Source organism: Thunnus thynnus, chromosome 8 (assembly GCF_963924715.1).
Source record: "Thunnus thynnus chromosome 8, fThuThy2.1, whole genome shotgun sequence".
In the NCBI taxonomy this organism is placed as follows: domain Eukaryota; kingdom Metazoa; phylum Chordata; class Actinopteri; order Scombriformes; family Scombridae; genus Thunnus; species Thunnus thynnus.
Genome location: NC_089524.1, coordinates 808,520 through 831,483, shown reverse-complemented (window position 1 = coordinate 831,483; position 22,964 = coordinate 808,520). Strand labels below are relative to the sequence as shown.

At 42.1% G+C, this 22,964-nt stretch overlaps 1 protein-coding gene across 1 annotated transcript in view; it reads left to right on the top strand.

The window, feature by feature from the left end:
* grin3bb (glutamate receptor, ionotropic, N-methyl-D-aspartate 3Bb) overlaps positions 1-22,964 on the top strand; it is a 77,973-nt gene that overhangs the window by 32,359 nt on the left and 22,650 nt on the right. Inside the window, exon 2 of the mRNA XM_067595988.1 lies at positions 21,837-22,474. Coding sequence (XP_067452089.1) covers positions 21,837-22,474 — 638 coding nt within the window. The remainder of the gene's footprint in view (positions 1-21,836; positions 22,475-22,964) is intronic.

The window sequence follows — 22,964 nt, the reverse complement described above, 5'->3', positions numbered from 1 at the left end:
GTTGCATAAAGACCAACAGAAATCATCATTTCTCTGCTATTTAAATGAGCTGAGCTGCTCCACAGTCTTATCTTATGTGCTTCCTGTGACTGCAGAAATTCCCCCTCAGGTACAAGTAGCCCTGGACTGTGACGTCATGCTTATTGTGAATTAAACATCCTGATGGTATCTGTAGTCTACAGTTTTCCACTCTCAGATGTTTTATGCTGTTTCAGTTTGATTGTTGATCACGTGTCTCTGCAGGATCCTGGCAGCCTGCAGATGTTTCTCCTTTGATCTGTTTCCTCTTCATGAAATGAGGTGGTGCTGCAACTGTTAATGCATCTGTCGCTGCACCTCTGAAATTTCTCCTGTCATCTCACATCTGCTCCGTAACTCTGTAACTGCAGCTCACTTCACTCTGACTGTGTATAGTAATATAAATGTATTTAAAAAACTGCTGTAATCAACATGAAGCATCATCAATAATTCAAACTGTCTTAGTTTAACAGCGTCCAAATGGAAAAGTCTTCTCTCTGTGAGGTCTTTATTTATTCAATGAAAACTATGATGAAAACACTGATTGACGAGAACGAGATTAAAACTGAATGGCTGAATGGTGCATGCCACGTAACCACAATGTCCCTGGTTCAATATAGATCCCTCTGCAGTTAGTTTCTGTTTACTTTCATACAGTCTCACAAACTACAAACAATTCATATAAAAATCACATTCTTGGTTCAGTTCCAGCCAGTGACCTTTGTTGCATGTCGTAACCATCTCTCCATCTCTCTTGTTTCCTGTCAGCCATTTTATAATCCTCTATTCAACAAAAAGGCAAAAAAGCCAAAAAATAATCTAAAACAGACAGACAGATGACAGACAGACAGGTATGATAACCTGATAACCGTCTGCAGAGAGCAAAGTTAACGGGACACATAGAGACACAACTGCCACATTTATGGAGAATAAACCAGGCTGAAATAAATTGGAATTTTCCTTTAATGTTCCTTTCAGTCGGCCATCTTTCCTGTTGCTATCAGAAGGAACTGAAGAGTCAGTTCAGGGTTGATACTTGTTCACTACAGTAATATCAGGAGGTTATTCCATCTTTTGAGCTTCTCCTCTCAACATAAAGCCAGACAGTCAACAGGTGAGTGACTACAGGTATCTGTGCTAATGCTAATGCTAATGCTAATTAGATAATTGTCTGTTTGTTTTTATGTTAATGAGACTAAAACAAACAATCATGTCTCTTTTAGGGGTGTGCCCGAATGCAAATACGTTACACTGCAAAGCACAAATAGTTGGTTTTTTTAACGAATATTTGTTTCACACAAATATTTTAAAAATTATTTGTTTTCGGGAAGAAAAAATAAAACATGTTAAATAGCAGCGTGCAGGTCGGTTACATCACTATCTCAGTGTCTCTCCTCTGCTCCGCTGTGACGTCTATCAGCAGGTCTCAGTGAGGGGAGTCACATCCACCTGCTACATGACGCACATTTCCTGATTTGGACATCACTCCCAGAGTTGGGAGCTGAGCTACTGACACAAGCTTCATTAACACTTATTGTAACACTTTAATTTTCTAAAATTAAAAGTGTAACAAAAACAAAAACAGGATTTTTATGCCTCTTTCCACTTTTATTCGAATACAAATACAAATAATTTTTCCTGCCTCAACAAATACAGATACAAATACAAATACTGGGCTCTCTGCACGTCTCTAGTCTCGTTATGATTTCTGCTCTCGTCTCAGAACAGATTCTCAACCAAAAATCATTTTCTCTTCACTGTCAGTTTATTTTCACCTCCTCATCCAATCAGACGCACTGAATTACCCCAGCAGCGTGTGTGTGTGTGTGTGTGTGTGTGTGTGTGTGAGTGTGATAATGCTTGTTCGTCATGCTGTGTAACGTTCGGAGAAACTGACCTGGCAGGCTGCCATAATACCCAGCATGCATCTGTCCTGTAATGACTGCAGCAGCTGCTGCTTCATTCAATTTACAACAACAATTACATCTGCTGACCTTTGACCTCTCCACTGTCACAGACCGCTGCTGGTGACATCAGCAGGGGGCGGGGCTTAGACTGTCACCTACACTTCACTTTAACTTGACCCACTTTCTGCTCCAATCTGAAATAAACAGCAGCAGGAAACGAACATGTTGCTGTAAACGTTTATGAAACATGTCATGAAGATGTTTTCTGAAATAATCTGTGGATTAAATGTTCAAACACAAACGTCATGTTTCTCTTCAGCGGCTGTTTTCATTATATTCATGATAATAGATCGTATCTGTGATTTAAACATTTCAATCAGTAGAGACAAGTGAATGAAGTAAAGATAATTGTTTATTGCACAGATGACATGGATAATTAGTCTTTGGCACTCAGACTCTACAGGGACGTTTTGTAATTGAGGGACATCAGTCCTGAGCAGCAGCGAGATAAATCTCCCCACAGAGTCCAGACACTGGTGGTGCTGATGACTTCCACTGAGACTGATAAGGCTGATGAGGTTGATGTAGTGATGAGGACTGGCGGTGAAGGGGAGGTGATGGGGGGGCGGTGGGGGGGCGATGGGGGGGTGATGGGGAGGTGATGGGGAGGCGATGGGGAGGCGGTGGGGAGGCGATGGGGAGGCGGTGGGGAGGCGGTGGGGAGGCGATGGGGGGGCGATGGGGGGGCGATGGGGGGGCGATGGGGAGGTGATGGGGAGGTGATGGGCTGCATATCGGCAGCATGAAAGCACTAAAGGCAGAGAAGGAGAAAACATATTTAAAAAGACAGCCGCATGATGATAGGCTGGTAATGGAGGCGTGTCACCGTGCTGTTGGATAGATGTGACCAGCTGATGTGACCAGCTGATGTGAACAGCTGATTGAGTGAGAAAGTGTGAGATTGGTGAAAGGCATGATGGGATGAGAAATACAACTACAGGCTTATACAGGTAAAGATCTTCTTTAGTTACAGAAACATCTCGATGTTCAGATTCAGGAGGATGAACTGTGTCCTTCTGGTGCAAAGGATCAAAGAGGTGGTCTGTTGGAGGTGGAGGTGGAGGTGGAGGTGAAGGAAGAGGTGTGGGTGGAGATGGAGGTGTAGGTGGAGGTGTAAGTGGAGGTGAAGGAGGAGGTGTAGGAGGAGGAGGTGTAGGTGGTCTGTTGAAGGTAGAGGAGGAGGTGTAGGAGGAGGTGGTCTGTTGAAGGTGGAGGAGGAGGTGGAGGTGGAGGAGGAGATTGAGGAGGAGGAGGAGGTGTAGGAGGAGGTGTAGGTGTAGATGCAGGTGAAGGAGGAGGTGTAAGTAGAGGTGGAGGAGGAGGTGTAAGAGGAGGTGTAGGTGTAGGTGTAGATGCAGGTGAAGGAGGAGGTGTGGGTGGAGATGGAGGAGGAGGTGTAGGTGGTCTGTTGAAGGTGGAGGAGGTGGAGGAGGAGATTGAGGAGGAGGAGGTGGAGGAGGAGGTGGAGGTAGCGTCCAGCAGGCTGTGTGATGGGGTGGAGCAGTGATGACCTAACTGTAAACAGCGGGTGGAGTACTGCATTGAGCAGCTGATGTGATGGATGTGTGCTGGGTGGAGCCAGCAGGCAGCAGCCAGCAGGCAGCAGCTCATTGATCTGTCTGCTGAGACTCAGCCGAGCTTTTAGTGAGATGAAGCTTCAAACTGCTTTTAAAACACTGAGCGACTCTGCAGACAGACATGAATACAAAGTGAGACTCAGTCACATGTTTCTGTTCATCAGTCACATGACACACTGAACCTGCTTCACTGGAAACCTCTCATGATAACAACCTGGAAATAATCATTTCAAAACATGTAACGTCTCCAGTCTGGCCCACGCTCTTCCCAACAACCATCAAAGTTCACTATAGCAGTTTATTTTGCAGAACTTCCCAAAACAACAAACAAAAGTAAACTAAACCCTGAACTTCCCGATCGAAAAATAGAAACAAAAGACAAAGAACTCCTAATCAAGAAAAACAGGAGAAAAAGGTTCACACACACAAAAAGGGTTTCTCACTCCTACAAAATAAACTGCTGCCTAAGTTATAATATAATAATATAATATTTACAATGTACAAGAAGCATCATCTAATGGAGAAGAGCTGCCCAGCAGACCTGGCTGACGTTACATCTGCAGCACTTTATCACTCCTACACACACTACGACCAGCAGGATGGGCCTCCATTGTTGGACGTGGGAGAGAGAGAGAGAGGGCGGGAGCCGGCATCAGCTGGTGTTTAAGTCATCCGTTCTGGCCAATCAGCTGTTCCGGCACCCAGGCCAATCAGGGAGCACCACCTGCACACAATCAGACACGCACACACTAGAGAGGTGAGGAAGAGAGAGAGCGGTAAAAATAGAAATACAGATGACCAGCAGGAGCAAAAAACACAATAATGACTGAGGGTCATAACAAATGAAGAAGAAATAATCAGAGTCTATTTGTAGGTCAGCAATCAAATATTTGATCATTGACTCGCTTAAAGGTTCTATATGTAGAACTGTGAAGCAATTTACAGTATTAATGTTTTTTACTGCCAGTGAGTGAACGAGTAGTGATGTAACAACTTCTTCGGTTGTCTCTATCAGCCTGTGGACTGTTTCTATGGGAAGGATCTGGGACGCCTCTCTCCCGCTAACACCAACAAACGGCCAGCATAACAACACAACAACACAACAAAAACGATGCTATCCGACTAGAAACACCCTGCAGATATCAGCTCTGCAGCTAATGAGACAGCTAGCTGCCTCCGTCGACCACAAACAACACATTTCACAACAAAACCGCAGCTCACTGAGCCTGCCGGTGTTTAGTAAACAGTTTGCGGGTCGGGTCAGATTCGGGTGGTTGATTAACACATATTTGTGCGAGTTAGCAGTGAGGATTGGTGAAGAGCCATCAGGAAAAAGGCATCACCTGCAACAGCACGAGCACCAGGATGTTGACTGCAGCTCGTTTAATGATGATGTCACTAATGAGACATACAGAACCTTTAAGTCCTTTGTAGCAAAGGTCAGATTTCTTTGAGTTGTGTCTCTTCTATTGAAGCGTTCAGATGACTCTCAGGTGGGTTTGATCGACTCATCACAGACTCACCTGTTAAAGGTTTCCAGCAGATCGTTGCTCACTAAGCAGCGTTGTGATGGCTGGAAACATGATGTCAGAACTAAGTGAAAGTGTCAGAAGTCAAACTGTGTTGCTCAGCATCACATCATGGTTGGACTAAAGGTTTCTAAGAGGCTGCATGAAGCTCTAAAACACTCTGCAGAAACTGGATCAGTGCATCCAAAACACCATCAGAAGATCAAAAGTGACCACACCATCAGAAGATCAATGCATCGAGCTGAGTTCCCTGAGAGATAGAAACTTCATCACAGATACAGAATTTGCTAAATAAAGAAGGCAAGACTCTAATTAGGAAAAGCAGTGTCAAAAGAAGGCTGCGTTGTAGCGTCTCAGAGGACGAGCAGCAGCTTCTAAACCGCTTCTCAGGAGGGGAAACAAGGCCAAACACTCGGGGTGAGATAAGAAATACCAGCGATTCACAGCAGATGACTGGAAAAAAGTCCTATTTACTGATGAATCCCAGTCTGAGATGTAGAGCAGTAACAGAAGGGTGAATGTGAGGAGACGAACAGGAGAGAGAACGATACCATCAAACCCACAGTCAGACATGCTGGAGGGAATATTCAGGTCTGGGGGGGGTTGACTACTCTGGACGGAGGAGAAGCAGCGCTCCATTAGTGACCATGGAAATATTATGAAGCCTTTAGTTCTGTTAGTGATTATAACGACCAACGCAAGCAGCGCTCCGACTGTTTCCTGGATATGTTTTGTCTGTCTGTGTGTTTTAGGTGGGAAGTTTGTGTTTATTCAGATGAAGAGTTGTTGGTGTTGCTGTGCTGAGAACAGACGTCACTCCACTGGCATGTCACTGTTTTTATCAACAAGATCAAACTCAATTCTTTCAGCAAGTGCACAGAAATAACAGAATGACCCCTAAATCCCACCGGACGCGTGTGTGCGCTGCGTCCTGGCTCTGATGCGGCTGCCGAAGCTGATCGCGGCCACTCTAGTCAATGTATCTGATTTTCCACCGGGCGCGCCGCGGAGCGTTTCAGAAGCGTTCCAGAAGCGGCTCTCCGCTCCGCTGCGCTAAAGATAGACGCCTCGTCTGTTTTTTACGGAGGCTGCGTCAAGCAGCACAGAGCAGATCGAGCTGGGCAGGAAGTCAGACACAGAAACAGCATTGAGCATCCGGTCAATTTTCAAAATAAAACACCCTGTGCAGACTCCTGGTCGTATATCAACAATAAACACAATTAAAACAGACGAATAAAGAAACCATTTAACTACGTAGCCTAATTAACCATATAGAAGCACAAAAATCAAGGAAAAATCAACGAAAGCTGAGCAAGTTAACAAAAGGACTTAATCAGCTTTGACTAGGCTACCGTAATTACTGTAGTAGGAGTGCAACTGACTTTAAACGGCGGAAGGTTTCCCCGCAGTGAAGACGCTCCGCTTCTGACACGCTCCCGGTGGAATAAGGCGCCGTGCAGAGGACGGAGCAAAACCGCGTCGGAGCCGGAACGCCGCGCACACGTCGCCGGTGATATCCCGGGGTAACGCTTAAAATATGAATAAAGTATATTTAATCAAACACTCCCCAGCCAATAGATGCATTTAAATTGGCATAAAACATAAAGTTTAATGTGGTTAAAGCGGTGAAGTAGTCTGCATTGATTTATAAATGAATATGATTGATTCTGACAGTATCTGTTGTCCGCAGCTGCTTTATACCGTATGAAAAGCTTCTCCGTCAGGTCATTAAATCCCTGCAGCATCTGAAGGCAGCAGGACACATGTGTTAATTAATCTGCAGCCTCTGTACACTTCAGACTGGTCAGTTTAACTCAGCATCCTGCCTGTTGTGCAGGACACATCGGATTACTCGAGCTCTTTAATCCTGTGTGTCATGAAACTTCTTTCCAACTTTGTTTGCAGTTTTTCAGCAGTTCATGTTTTATTCTTGAAATGCCTGCAATCACTGCTGGGTCACATTCTGCAGTATGATGTCACAATTTACAACATGAGATAGAGACTGAAAAAGTACACAGATCTGTTGAAATGTAATTGGGGAGATGGTTACTGAGTGAACCCCCCCCCCCCCAAACACACAAATACTGAAATAGGATATACTGTATATAGACAATCAATACGCCGTTGTGTTAATGTTCATATTAATTTTCTTTTGTACTCTTCAAATATTTTGACAAATTGTACTTTGATGCTTTGGCAACATTGTTCTTGAAACCTTCATGCCAATAAAACCCCTGAAAAAGCCAAACACACTGAACATTGTGGCATCCTGCTGGGATAAATAACGCGGCTCATCAGGGTTCGGACAACATGTGGAGTCCATACAGCTCGAGTGCTGCTGTCATTAAAGCAACAGAGGGACATATTCTGAAAGTCATGGACATTTTTTAAAGATTCAACTTTTCACTCAAATTGTAAAGCTGATATTTCATTTGTGATGAAAAATATAGTATTACATTTGAAACAAATGAAAAATATCTTCACTAATGGTCTCAGACTTTTGGACCCCACTGTATAGGACATGAAAGAGCCTACTATAGTAAAAAAAAACACTAGTATTATGAGCTTGATGTAGTTAAAGTATTGCAGTAAAAGTACATAAGTATTATGAGCTTGATGTAGTTAAAGTATTGCAGTGAAAGTACATAAGTATTATGAGCTTGATGTAGTTAAAGTATTGCAGTAAAAGTACATAAGTATTATGAGCTTGATGTAGTTAAAGTATTGCAGTAAAAGTACATAAGTATTATGAGCTTGATGTAGTTAAAGTATTGCAGTAAAAGTAGTGGTTTGGTCCCTCTGACTGATATATTATTATATATGACATCATTAGATTATTAATAGTGAAGCATCAGTGTTAGAGCAGCATGTTACTGTTGTAGCTGCTGGAGGTGGAGCTAGTTTACACTACTTTATATACAGTTAGCTAGTTTAGTCCAGTGGTTCCCAACCTAGGGGTGGCGCCCCTCCAAAGGGTCAGCAGATAAATCTGAGGGGTCGTGAGATGATTAATGGGAGAGGAAAAACATTCAGGTGTAAACTGTCACCACAAAGCTGAAAGAATTTTTTTTCCTAATTGACATAAACGTTGTCTTATTTATTTATTGGACCGTGTACAGTGTTAAATATAAATGTTACCATTTGATGTAAATGGATGAGAGTTAGCTCACAGACATAAAGGCTGAAGGAGAGAAGTTGACTACAGCTCCCAAGATGCAGTACAGCAAGAAACGTCCAATCACAGGCGATACGATAAAACATGTAAAAGTTTAAATAAATTCTCTTTAGTTTGAGGTCTAGGTCGATTCAGTAACCATGGCAACAGGCTTAAGCTCTGACTCACACCTCTGAATGGCTTCCTCTCCATAGCAACAGCGGCTGGGGATCATGGGTATTGTAGTATTCAGAACTGTTTGAGAAAATGTCCACAAAGAGGACAAAGTGTCTGTCAAACGCAGAGATTGATGAGATGGTAAAAAAAAGAGGAAATAAACTGTATTTGTTCTATAGAGAGCTGACTGTATTTACACTATATACACATTTATACACTATCAACCATTAAAACTACATAAACACAATAAAACAGTGATGTAATAAAAGATCCTCATGTGCTGCCTGTTGTTGTGTTTTTATCTCAGTGTGTCTGATTGACACGTGTTGTTGTGTTTGTGTGTTTTGTGTGTAAAATGAGCTTCTGTCTGTTGGTAAAGTTCAACATTTAGACTCAGTATTGAACCGTGCAGGAACCAATCAGAATAAAAAGCCTCCGTTGTTGTCCATAAACTATTAAATAAACACATCAGTGAGTCACAGCGCTGCACTGGGTGACATGTTCCTTCATCACAAAGAGTTTGGTCACGTTAGTGTGTTTAGAAAGGACTGATAACAGCACCATGTTTTCAGTCTTCAGAGAGTAGTTCTGTGTAAGGCAGACGCTACTGAGCATGTGCAGGAACGAGAGACTGTTTACAGCTTCAGAGTCATACAGGTTGTGATATGTACAACAAGCTAGAACTAAAACATGTTTGCATGCTGCAGCTCTCAGCGTCTCTCAGGCCGCTGAAGTATGTGGATGTTCACTTCCTGCTAGAAGCCTTCATGACGTCAGGTTGTCTGTCTGAGAAGAAGCTCTTTGTGTGAAACCTGCTGAGGTCATTAATGGGGTACTTAAGAGATCAGCTCTGTTTGACAGCAGCTCACTGAACATCATTTAATACTGCAGTGTAGTTATACAGAGCCATTATCCTAAAAACTGATTTAACACAGAGCCTTTAACATTTTTGGCTCCGAGCGACTCACCTCAGAGCCAACCTGCCTGCTGCTTTCACTCTCAGCCGACAGCAGATTGAGCCTGTGTTTGGAGCTTTATGGAAATGAATTCAGTTAAAAATAAATGTATTCAATGCAGTTTGGCTAAGTGATGAAGTAAGATAAAATTTAGTGCATTTCTCTGTGTTTCCTGATGTGAGTCAGAACACAAACACTGAGAGAGATTATTCGACTATCAGAGGCTGTTTTCATCCAAATCAAACAGAAAAGACAAACAACAATCATCTGAAAGGTCCTGAGACGCGAAGAGAAGCCGTCTGATAATGTGGTGAGATTTACATCCAGGAAGTCAGGATGTAAAATATGTTTCTTGGCTTCAAGTGTTTCCATATAAAGTCTGAATTTATGTCCCAGATATCCTTCTGAAACTATGCAGGCGGCTTAGTTCTTTCTTAAAAACCAAAGACACAATTTGTTCCACAGAAAAAACGAAGAAACGAGCATTTGATGAATCAGTGTCATGACGTTGCAAGATCGAAGACGAGGAAACAGCAAACTTTATGTCAACACATAGCAGATGATAAATTTGGCCTTTTATTGAGTATTAAGGTGGAATCATGTTTCTTTTATATTGGTATGAATCATATTTATGCTTCGGACTTTGAATTGAATCCAGCAACTTGCTTGATGTTCAGGTCTGCGCTGCATGTTGAGGTTTTGAAGGTGTGCGTGTCGGTGCAGCCTACAGTTACCCATAATGCACTTCTCTGCGTAGGTTCACAGAGATCACTGACAGACTGTGACTGTAAACGAAGTGCAGATTAGGTTTCAGAGTCGTCACAGAGAAGGTTGTGGTGGGAAAAAACTTTTTAACTTTATTTTACAGAAATGTGAGAGAGAAGCTTCACTGTCAATTATGTAGAAATAAACAGACGAGGCAAAGCGACTTTATTTGTACATCACATTCCAACAACAAGGCACAAAGTGCTTTATATAAAACATGAAGGGCCTCAAGACAAAATGTAAAAGAAAGACATAATAAATGTGTTTCTGGGCAGGTGCAACAACATGATAATAATAATAATAATAATAATGCACCTGAACCTTAAAAAGTATCCTGATGTTTTCTTTGTTGTGACATCTTCAAAGTGAATGTTCAGGCTGTTCCTTCAGTCTCTCAGCAGGACGTTTGGGGCTGTTATTGACATGAATGACTAAGCCCTTTGACTATGTGACAAGAAACGCAAAGTTAATAACAGCGACTTCATGCAGAAGCTCTGGCTTAGGGGCCCCTCGGGCCCCCGGGCCTAGCAGGCCCATTCAGTAATCCAGCCATGCCTCCACAACAACAAGCTTTATCTGTGATGCCCTCAAACGCTGAGGATGAGTCAGCTGATGATCAGGCTTGATGTAACGTTGCTGGATGTATAATTTGTGTCTTTGAGGCATCTGATTTTCCTCCTCTTCCTCTTTGTTGGATGCTTTTCTTCTGTTGCTGAGTGTGAAGTCTGTATGGATGCTGCCTGCTGTGTTTTGTGTTTCCTCCTCCGGGGAGAGTCGGTGGCTGTCAGTCTCCGAGCACTCAGCAGCTTCATGTCTGAATCCTGCTGATAAACGCGGAGCTGAAAGAAACACATGACTTCTCTTGTTGGCGGGAAACACCAGCTGAGCCTCTGAGCCCGAACACGTCGCCGGGGGAGACGGCAGGTTTTTGTGTTTTGCATCGGGGCCTCGGTCCCGGTCCGGGTCCCGGTCCAGGTTTTAGCTTGGTGTCGGTCTCTGGGGGTGCGATCACAACAAACGCCTGAAACCCCGATCGATATTTAATCTGTGACAGAGAGAGAAAAGTCAGACGGATCAAATCAGATGTGAGCGAGAGCATCATCATCATCATCATCACCATCTTTCAGTTTCATTTCATCCTGCAGACGAATCACTTTGATCTGTGATGTTTTTAACTCTTTAGTGTTTCAGACGGACGCTGAAACACAAACTCTTCATCATTAAAACTGATTCTACATGATGTATTTATTTATTATATTACATCCATCGAGTGTGTTTGTGTATTTATGTTCTAAATGATTGTTTGTTTTCTTGTGTAAAACATCATTATTCAATAATGTGTCATTTAGCTTTATATTATAATAATGTGACAGTCATCTTCATGCCAACAAATCTTATTTGAAGTTTGTTTTTAACTCAACGAGGAGGAAAGATCATTATACAAAAACAGACTTTTAGACGTTTTATAAAGCTACATTCAATGAATAATAATGATACTAAATTAAACCTGCAGTGTGACGTTCACACAGTGCAGATTAAGTTTATCACCAGCAGATAAATCTCTCTGTACTTCACAGCATGCAGAGTTGGACTTTCCTGCGCTGGCCGGAGGAATCATACTGAGCTCTGTGGACAGAACATGCAGCTAACGTCCAGTTAGCTTCCAGTTAGCTCTCTGCTAACTTGAATGGGGATAAAATAATTTAATCGTGTGGCTCCCCTAGACTTTCCAAATGTTACCCGACCGAATGGATCAAATTCTGAGAGTGAAACGAGTCGTTTCACAGGGTTTATATGACACTCAGAACAATTTATCCACCGTTTTACAGCTGCAACAGTAGCGACACAGTAGCAGAGTCTACGATGTAAACAGGTGTTGACAGTGTTTTTATAATATAATAATTTAATATAACATTAAATATTGATCAGACAAGGAGAATTTAAAGGTTCTATTATACATCATGTTGTTGATCCTCTGCAGCATATTGGCTTAGTGGTTAGTGCTGCTGCCTCACAGCGTGAAGGTCGTGGGTTTGAACCCCGGTCCTTCCTGTGAGGAGTTCCTAGGATCTGTTCTGGTTCTTCCGAGTGCTCCGGTTTCCTCCCACCATCAAAGACATGTATGTGAGGGTTAATACTCCTGAACTGTGGTTGAACGTGTGTATAAGATGGTCAGACGCAGAGGATCAGTTTCTTCATCGGGACACAGAAATGTTTTCTGATCAGCAGAACAAACATCGTCACACATCACTGCTGGAAAATAAACGTGTTTTATGATTGGACGACGCTGTGGTGGCGGTTTGGTGAGAAACATCGTGGTTGGTTGAAATAAATACTTTGTCACGGTTAGGAGACCTTTGTCGTCATGGTTACAATAAACACCGGGACGACTGTGGTTGTAAACAAGAAGTGAATGGTGATCTTTGTCACTCTTTAATAACGTCAGCTGATTTCCTGCTTTGTGGGCGTCATCATGACGACGACCTCTAGAGGGCGCCGTCGCTGAGACGACTCGTTGTGTCTCTTTTGGAGGACGCCTGACTGATTGTGTGATGTAGTTTGCAGGATGTGTTGTAACTATAGTGACATCTCCTGTAGCGCCACCATCAAGACAAAAACATATTTCCTTGAAATGTTCCACATCGTCTTCAGTCCTCCAGCTGCAAAAGTAACAGAGCAAAGAATTCCTTTATCCCATCATCCATCGCTCTGTATAACACACAGCAGCAGTACTGTAGTCAGAGCTGCACGGTGGAAAGTGTTGTGTCCTCTCTCACATCGAGTCTTTGTACTGCTGGACGCTGCTGTGTTGTAGTTTTTTGTATTTTATGACGGATGTGTGTCATGTGTCGACTATGTGTTGAATTGCTACCGATTGCTTCTTCTTCTTCCATGTGCGTGTTTTCTGTTCTGTTTTCTTTCTTAGTGTTTATGTTTTTCTTCTGGTTCCTTCAGTTGGATGTTTGAGCTTCTCTGTCAGAGCACAAAATTAGCAGCAGCCACCAGCCAACTGCTGGTAAAATATGCAAATGTCTGGTAGATTTATTTCACTCACCAGCCAAAAAAAAACAATAGTAATCTTTTGAGCGGCTGGTAAGACATGAATATTCACTCGTCATTTAGCCGGTGGAGTTTGTTCTCACATTCATCTGCTGAAGAAGGAAAGTTTCTCTGTGCCCGTCTTAAATCTGAGTTTAAGACGTGTACCTATGAGAATGATTTGTGACATCGCAACCAGTTTGGTCCAGTATGTTATGGGATTTTCCATCTTTAGCGGTTACATATGGGGTTACACTGGGTCAAGCACAGGCCTGGAGCTCACAGAGTAAATAACATCAAGTCTCACAGAGAGAGAAACTGCATCTCCTTGGATATACAGCTGTCTGTGATGTTTGGGAAACCTGGAGCCACTTTGGTAAAGAGTGAACCGGCGTCGTCCCGGTAACCAAGGTCAGGGAGATGGCTGGAGACTCCCTGGATGCCACAGACAGGTGAATGCGTAGATTCTATGACATAATTAAGCAATATTACACTTCAGTCGTGCCAACAATAAAGTAAATCACACCCTCAAGTGTAATATTGTGATTATTTACAACATTTACCAACAAAATAAAAGATATAAACAAAATGTATTCATATTGTGAGGCAGTTCGCTCTAAAAATAAAAAACTTTTTGCTTGTGTTATCTCTGTTTCCATGGAAACACATGGCGTATGACTAATACCTGGAAAACAATCACTCACGTCAGTAGACTCCTATGTAATGAAACCTAGTTTACTACTCCAGCATGTAGACCGACCCTTAGCAACGACCTAGCAACAGAGACGATTTCTAGTCCCTGCTGACTCAGCTAGCTAACTTCAGCTAACGCTTTCTAGAGATCGCAGCATTTCCCAAACTGAATAAATACTTCACATATAAACACAAAACTACGTTGCTAGCTCAATCTCGTTGTAACTAAGATATTTGCTGAAAAAAGTCATTTTTCAGAGTTAAATCCACTCGGCAAAGGGTCTGTTTTGTTTTCCCCACAACTGCTAATCAGTTCAGTTCAATCCAGTTTCACAAACATAAAAGGAGGAAAACTCAAAACTCCGCTCCGGGTTTTCACCGCAGATCCTCCCTACAAAACAAAACAAACCAAAGACACTAGCGAAGCAACACAGTACATAAAATAAAGCCAGCAGAAACGTCAGATAGGTCGGACCACAGTGTTTTACTATATATCTACAAACGTTACAGTTACGGCTGAAAAAGACAACAGAAAAAAAGTTGCCAAGTTCACATATCTACACAACTCAAATCAACCAGCAGTCGTCTACCCAGAAGTGACTGTTGTTGTTAGCGAGACGTCACAGTCTGTAGTTCTAATGAATGGCGGAGACAGTGTTGCTGTCATGCTGATTCGAGCACGTTCTAAATGTCTAGTTGACCAATCAGATTGCTCGGTCGGAACTACGTGTTGTATAATCATCAACATTCAAACTGGAATGTGCTGACGGTGACCAGAGAGGTTTTTACTACAAAGCAAGCTCAACATATCCAGGCTTTCTTTGTGTGAGCTGGTTCGACAAACCCTAAACTCACGATCAGAGATAAGCGGTTTCACGACGGTGGTTATGAACTTTCTTTGTTAACTCAGGCTTTCTGCTTCAGGCTCTGTGCGCGTCCCCATGAAGGGGGGCGTTTGGTGCGTCATTTGACTCTTTTTCCGCACATAATAGACCGATCGCGTGTCGCCTACTTCAGTCAGGAGGGACAGGTCGTTATAACGGAGAGCAGTGAATGATATAAATACATTATCACAGCAAAGAGCAACGCTGTTTCTGCACATAAGGCGAGAGAGGAACGCTGGCAGAAAATTGCTGACCGTGTAAATTTGTTAATTAAAAAATCAGGTAGTTGGTGAAATGGCGGCACTTTTTATTGCTGATTTAAGCTGAAACTCGAAACATAACCTGCTCTGGACCAGGTTAGGTTTGCAGCATCAGTTACCATGGTGATCTAGCCAGGTTAACAGAGAGCTTTAGGCTGAACATACCTCGCTAACCCACTAATCTCGCCTCATAGCACACCCCTCTGAACTAACGAGTAAAGTGCAGTTCCTCGTTTAGAAACTAGTGAACCAATTAAACTAATTTTCCATATTGTTGGCTGATCTGTTGGAGTTAAAGACTGAGAGTCAAACCTTCAGAAGGCAGAACAGGTTTCAGTTCTCTGCTCGGCCGAGTGTTCGATAAACATTCTCAGCATTAAGACATCAAAGACTCGTGTGCACTTTCTCCACTGAGATGCTGACCATCGCTCAATACTTCCACAACACAGTATAGATATATAGAGATTAGAGGTTTTTAAAGGTGACTGAACATTTCTGTGGAAAAAACATGTCAGAGACAATTTATTATTGTATGCAGAGGATTTGTCCTAAAACATGTCTGGAGGATCATAATAATAAAGTGAATCTAATCTATAGATCTCACTCCTGCTCCTCAGAGGATAAATCTTTTTACAGTTCAGTGATGATGTTTCCTCTGGCGCCACCTTCAGGAGAAACATTACAAAGAAAGAATGCAAGAGAAGAACCGTTAATGAGCTGTGCAGCCTGCAGGGGGCGCTGGCAGCAGTGTGTAGTGTTGCTGACTGTGTAGTAGAGACAGCTGGTTCAGGTTCAGAGTAATGAGAACATATTACAGCGGAACAAACTGGTGCTTAATATTTAAAGAGAGTGAGAGCAGCTGGCGGCTCCGCTGTCAGCTCTCATTATTACACTCTGACTCTGAATACTCTCTGCTCACATTAATGATGTTTTCCTACATGATGGAGATGAAACTCTGCAGAGAAAACAGAGGATTTAACAGCAGAGTCACTGACAGCGTCTCTCTGTGGAAACAGATTTATTAAACTCTGAACTTCAAGCCCCCCAGACAAGTTTTAAGACATATAAAATAATCTGCTTTGAATAATAATTTGTGTCTGATATGTTTTCCACAAAAAAAGTTCAAATACCTCCTTTAATATCCTTAAAGCATCATCTCCTCCCTCTGCTTCGTGTAAAAACCCAAACGTACACTGTGATGTCATAATTCAGTCACATGTCAACTCTGAATCTTTCTGTCAGCTGCTGTTTGATGTGAAACAAGTTTTTTTTTTCATTTCCTCGTCTTTATATTTTATTCACAGTTTATTGAATCACCTTCTTTCATTCTGTTTCTGTTTTATTGATTCACTTTGTTCAGTTTCAGCAGATCTGCAGCACTTTGGAAACTTTATTATAATATAAATGTATTTATATTTAGCGGGTGTAGTTTCACAGCATCCAGTCCTTTGTTGTCTGTGTTTTCTGATGTGAAGCCTCGGTGGAACTAAAACTACTTCATAGATCATCAGTAAAGGAAACTCTGATCTGTGATGTCAAAGTCTTTATTTGAGGCCTTGTGTTGTCGTTCAGTTGTTGCAGCTTGCTGTGTGTTTAGTACGGTGGCCCTGAAGTGCACATCACAATGACAAATAACAAAACACAACAACATTAACTTATAACGGAAAAGGTAGGTACCTGCTATCAACAAAGCTTGTTGCTGATTGGACGGACGCACTGTTTGTCTTTTTAACAGGAAGGAGGCGCTGTCCTATCTATCTATCTATCTATCTATCTATCTATCTATCTATCTATCTATCTATATGTATATATACATATATATATATATATCTATATAAATATGTATATATATTTGAAAGCATGTGGATTTCCTTTTTTTTTTTTTTTTAATTTAACACGAAAAACAAGAATACATTGATTGTTTATCCTGTTATGAATCAAGTTGAAGACAGCTTTGGGTGGAGACTACATGGACCCCAAATGAAGACGGACAGGGCGTCCGTCCAATCAGCGATGATCCTTGTCAATGGGAGAGCGTCCAATCAGCAACAAGCTTTGTCGATAGCAGGTACCTACCCTTTCCGGGAGAAGTTAATGTTGTTGTGTTTTGTCATTTGTCATTGTGATGTGCACTTCAGGGCCACCGTAGTTTAGTGATGAAGGTTCATTTACAGACTACGTTGACAATTTCTCAAGTGTGTGTTAAACCAGCAGTCAGGAGATCAAATGAACAGTGAAACATGTTTTTCTTGCTGTGATCGTTCCTCCTCAACAGGGAAACACTGTCCGAGGAAACACAAAGAGGGAATTAGATGCTAAAAAGACTGTAAATGTGTCAGATATCCACTTGATATGACTAACTCAGACTGATGAAGCTGAATAGAAGCTTCACACAGACTTTTAAATGACTGTGTGGACACACTGTGGATTTTATCCTCCATCACTTCCATTAAAGCACATTTGAAGGATCTTTTAATATCCAGTATGAACAGGAGGAATGATTACAGACACCTGACTGCTGGTTTAACACACTGGGAACACTGGGAACACTGGGAACCTGCTTTAAATAAAGTTGGAGCAGAGCTTCAGTCATTATTGAGGCAATTTTCTGACACAAATGGATGAAATTAGTGTGAAAACCTTTGGAACCTGTTTGTCAGTAATAATGTGCAGATTTACAGACTTTTCTCTAAACAGTCTGATGATCCTCTGACTTCTCCTCTAGCGCCACCATGAGGTCGCCTTTTTACTTCTTTACTGAAATATCTCAACAACTATTGAACAGATTGCTGTGAAATTAAAATGTTAGCATGTGCTAATTAGCAGTAATGTTAGCATGCTCCCTTCAATAGTTCATACATTCATTTTGTGTATTAAAACAATTTTCTGTAAAATCTCTGCAGACAGAAAGATATAAATCAATCAGGTGGAGATCAGATGTCTGTTCAGAGACACCAGCAGGTGTTTCAGGTGTGTTTGGACTCAGTGTATCTGCCTGCAAGTCCACTTTAATGCTGAATTTGTTTTAGTTTATAAAACCTTCTGTCTCATCAGCAGCTCCTTTACTTTTCTGCAGGAGTCTGCAGTTTAGCGTTCAAACATTTACAGTTTGTTTCCCTTCAGTCAGAAAATATCAGAGTGATTTGTGTATTTGTGAGAACCGAGAACAATCTAATAAGTGAGCGTCTGACACAGAACATTATGTTGAAAAGTAGTTTGTTGAAACCAAACTGAACAAACATCAGTTCTGCTTGGGTCAGGGATTTCCTACATTTCCCAGGATGCCGTGGGACAGACGGGCCTCAGGAGGAGAGCACTGGTTGTGTTAAAATGTAAAAACAAAAACGAGGAGTCAGCTGGTTTTTAATTTGTCCTCAGGAAACGTTTCCTGCTTCATTCTGCAGAAACACAGAACTGTTTGAAGATAAAAGTTCTTTTACAGACTCGTCTCTTTGTGTAACAGATACAGAAGCAGGTGAAGAAGAGTCTGTCTGTGATGTTTTTATTGATTGTTGATCAGCTGGTGGAGGCTGCAGGCGTGTTTACATCTGAAACGACGGCGGCATCTGCGGCTGAAGTGACGTTAAATCCGTCAGAACTGATCAGGTTCAAAAGTCTTTTCTTGCTCATCTCTCCGTCTCCTGGACAGGTGTGATGGATGACATCACTTCTCCTCCAATCAGCTCAGGGACAGCAGAATCAGACTGAAACAGCTCCATTTGCTCTTCTGCTGATGGAGAAGGAGGAGGAGGAGGAGGAGGAGGAAGAGGGGGGTGAAGTGGGCATGACAGGAATTCCTTGAACGTATTTTTTGTAGCAGTGTTCAGCAGGAAATGAAACATATCAGACAGATCATTCATTCTAATTAATTTTCTGAAAAGTGACCAGATGTGACAGATGAGGCCCAACCATTAAAGAAAAACCAGTAATATTTTAGATTACAGAGGTTATTCCCAGTTAAAGTAAAGTTAAAGAACCACCAGAACAGTCTGAACTGATACACACACGTGAACTGCAGGTACAGCAGAACAACGTGTGAGTTAGAGAATAAGGAAGTAGAATATGAACTGTAGGGATTATAATGGTGTTCTGATATTACAGGCGACAGTCTGTTTGGGGGATGATGGGTAATAAATGTCTCACGGTAACAAAAAGAGGATAAAGAGGAAAAATATACAGTTTCTTATTTATCTGTTTGGGGAAGCTGCTTCATTTGAAACTCTGCTGAGGTTTTTAATCTAAAGAACAGAACGTTCTACATAAGAGAACCTGACGTTTACTGTTCTGCACCTGAACTCAGATGTGTTTCACCTGTGTGTGTGTGTGTGTGTGTGCGTGTGTGTGTGCGTGCGTGCGTGCGTGCGTGCGCGTGTGTGTGTGTGTGTGTGTGTGTGTGTGTGTTATCAGTGTGTCAGGCAGAGTTACGGTGACGGTCAGTCAGAAGGAGAATCGGCGCCGTGTAGCAATTGTTGAGAAAATCGAGTCATTTCCTGCGAGAATGAACAGAAGAACAGAAACAGCAGCAGAGTTAATGACTGAAACTGCAACACATGTTCATGTTCTCATGTTCATGTTCTCATGTTCATGTTCTCATGTTCATGTTCTTGTTCTTGTTCTCATGTTCATGTTCTCACGTTCATGTTCTCATGTTCATGTTCTCATGTTCATGTTCTTGTTCTTGTTCTCATGTTCATGTTCTCACGTTCATGTTCTTGTTCTCATGTTCATGTTCTTGTTCTCATGTTCATGTTCTCATGTTCATGTTCTCATGTTCATGTTCTTGTTCTTGTTCTCATGTTCATGTTCTCATGTTCACGTTCATGTTCTTGTTCTCATGTTCATGTTCTCATGTTCATGTTCTCATGTTCATGTTCTCACGTTCACGTTCATGTTCTTGTTCTCATGTTCATGTTCTCATGTTCACGTTCATGTTCTTGTTCTCATGTTCATGTTCTTGTTCTCATGTTCATGTTCTCATGTTCATGTTCTCATGTTCATGTTCTTGTTCTTGTTCTCATGTTCATGTTCTCACGTTCACGTTCATGTTCTTGTTCTCATGTTCATGTTCTCATGTTCATGTTCTCATGTTCATGTTCTCACGTTCACGTTCATGTTCTTGTTCTCATGTTCATGTTCTCATGTTCACGTTCATGTTCTTGTTCTCATGTTCATGTTCTTGTTCTCATGTTCATGTTCTCATGTTCATGTTCTCATGTTCATGTTCTCACGTTCATGTTCTTGTTCTCATGTTCATGTTCTCACGTTCATGTTCTCATGTTCATGTTCTCACGTTCATGTTCTTGTTCTCATGTTCATGTTCTCACGTTCATGTTCTTGTTCTCATGTTCATGTTCTTGTTCTCATGTTCATGTTCTCACGTTCATGTTCTCATGTTCATGTTCATGTTCTCATGTTCATGTTCTCATGTTCATGTTCTCATGTTCACGTTTATGTTCATGTTCTCATGTTCATGTTCTCATGTTCATGTTCATGTTCATGTTCTCATGTTCATGTTCATGTTCTCATGTTCATGTTCTCATGTTCATGTTCATGTTCTCATGTTCATGTTCATGTTCTCATGTTCATGTTCTCATGTTCATGTTCATGTTCTCATGTTCATGTTCTTGTTCTCATGTTCATGTTCATGTTCTCATGTTCATGTTCTCATGTTCATGTTCTCATGTTCACGTTTATGTTCATGTTCTCATGTTCATGTTCTCATGTTCACGTTTATGTTCATGTTCTCATGTTCATGTTCATGTTCTCATGTTCATGTTCTCATGTTCATGTTCATGTTCTCATGTTCTTGTTCTCATGTTCATGTTCATGTTCTCATGTTCTTGTTCTCATGTTCATGTTCATGTTCTCATGTTCTTGTTCTCATGTTCATGTTCATGTTCTTGTTCTCATGCTCATGCTCATGCTCATGTTCTCATGTTCTTGTTCTCATGCTCATGTTTATGTTTTCAGACTGTTTTACACACAAATATGATTCATGAGATCAGATTTCATGTTGTTGTTTTAATCTCATTAATTCAGTATTTTGTTTGTTGTCAGTCGAGCTGATGAAAGAATAAACAAACGTTTCTCTTCACTTCGTTGCTTTGTTGCCTGAAGTGAATGATGACATCATCACTTCCTGTTTTATCACTTCAGTTTGGTCTCTGGTTGCAGCCGCCGTGTTTGTGTCTGTTCGGAGCTTTGAATGTGAAAGAACGCATGTTTGTTGTTGTTGTTGTTGTTGTCAATGCAGTTTGATGTTTTCTTCATCAACAGGACGTGTGCAGGGATTACAAAATAAAATAATAATCATCTAACAAATTTAAAGCAGACAGAATGAAGTTAAACTGGAACCTTCCCCTGTTGGTTCTGTGTTGATTCTCTTTGGTTCTGTTCGGTTCTGTTTATTGTCTGTTGGTTCTGTTTTGTTCTCTTGGTTCTGTTGGTTCTGTGTTGGTTCTGTTGTTTCTGTTTGGTTCTGTTGGTTCTGTGTTGGTTCTGTTGGTTCTGTTTTGGTTCTGTTGTTTCTGTTTGGTTCTGTTGGTTCTGTTTGGTTCTGTTGGTTCTGTGTTGGTTCTGTTGGTTCTGTTTTGGTTCTGTTGTTTCTGTTTGGTTCTGTTGGTTCTGTTTGGTTCTGTTGGTTCTGTGTTGTTTCTGTTTGGTTCTGTGTTGGTTCTTGATGTTCTGCTTTCACCTCCAAGCAGGATTTTTTTGATTTTGGATTATTTATCAGTGATTTTTGGCCTCTGACCTCTGATCCTGTCTTTCTGTTCTATCCCTGTTCTCTCCTTCTGGTTCTCGTCCTGGTTCTTTGTAGAACCGGTTCCACCTGCAGATGGTGACGGGGGTTCCAGAGTCTGGTCTGTCTGAGCTGCTGCTGACGGTGTTGCGGCGCTCTGGTTGGAGGGAGGCCACCGCCGTTTTGTGTCGTGGCTGGGAGGAGGCTCGGGGTCTCCTGCAGCTCCTGGATGGTCGCAGCGGTGCATCATGGGATGGTGGCGGCGTCACCTGGCACCTGCGCGCTCTGCTGAATCTGACGCAGTCGGCCCACGATGACACTCAGATCCACGACTTCCTGTCCCGACACTTCCGACAGAATCAGCCGCCGCCAGCGTCAGTGCTGCTGTTTGGAGCCGACCCACAGTGCGCTGCGGCGGTGCTGCGCAGTGCGCAGGACCTGGGCCTCACCTTACCCATGATGCACTGGGTGCTAGGCCAGCCGCTCAGCCCCGATGCACTGCACGCCATTGGCCTACCGCTCGGCCTCCTGGCCTACGGAGAGGTGGGGCGCAAACCGCTTGACTTCTACATCAGAGACGCCCTGCAGCTTGTCGCCAGGGCCGTCGCTGCGGCAACCGTGGTGAGACCAGACCTGGCTCTGATCCAAAACATGGTGAACTGCTACGACAAACCCAACAAACATGAGCTGCCGTCATCAGGACAGTACCTGTCCAGGTAACGTTTCACTTATGAGTCAGCAGATCTGACATGACATCATTTCCCGTTGTGAGTCACCTGACCACCTAATAAACACCTGCAGTCACCTGACCCCCAACATCTGTATTACACATGTCTGTTTTACTCATGACAGAAGTAATCACATTACTTCACTAATTACTCAACAGCAACAGTTTTTAATTAGTTACTCGCTCTGTCAAAGCCTCCACAGTCACATGTTCATCTTCTGTGTTTAACACGTGTAGAAGAAGAATATTTTCTCCTTCATGTGTGTAAATGAAGCTCCGCCCACTCTGACATCACATGTGTGAGTCAACAAAAACGTCATGTTTGAGCTGCTGTAATAGATGATTAGACGGGTGCAGGTGAAACTAATATAGTGACCAGTGTTTATTTTACAAAAGAAAATGAGAAAACAAGCATCATGTGTCCATATATGATATTATATGTATATAAATATATATATACACATATGTGTGTGTGTGTG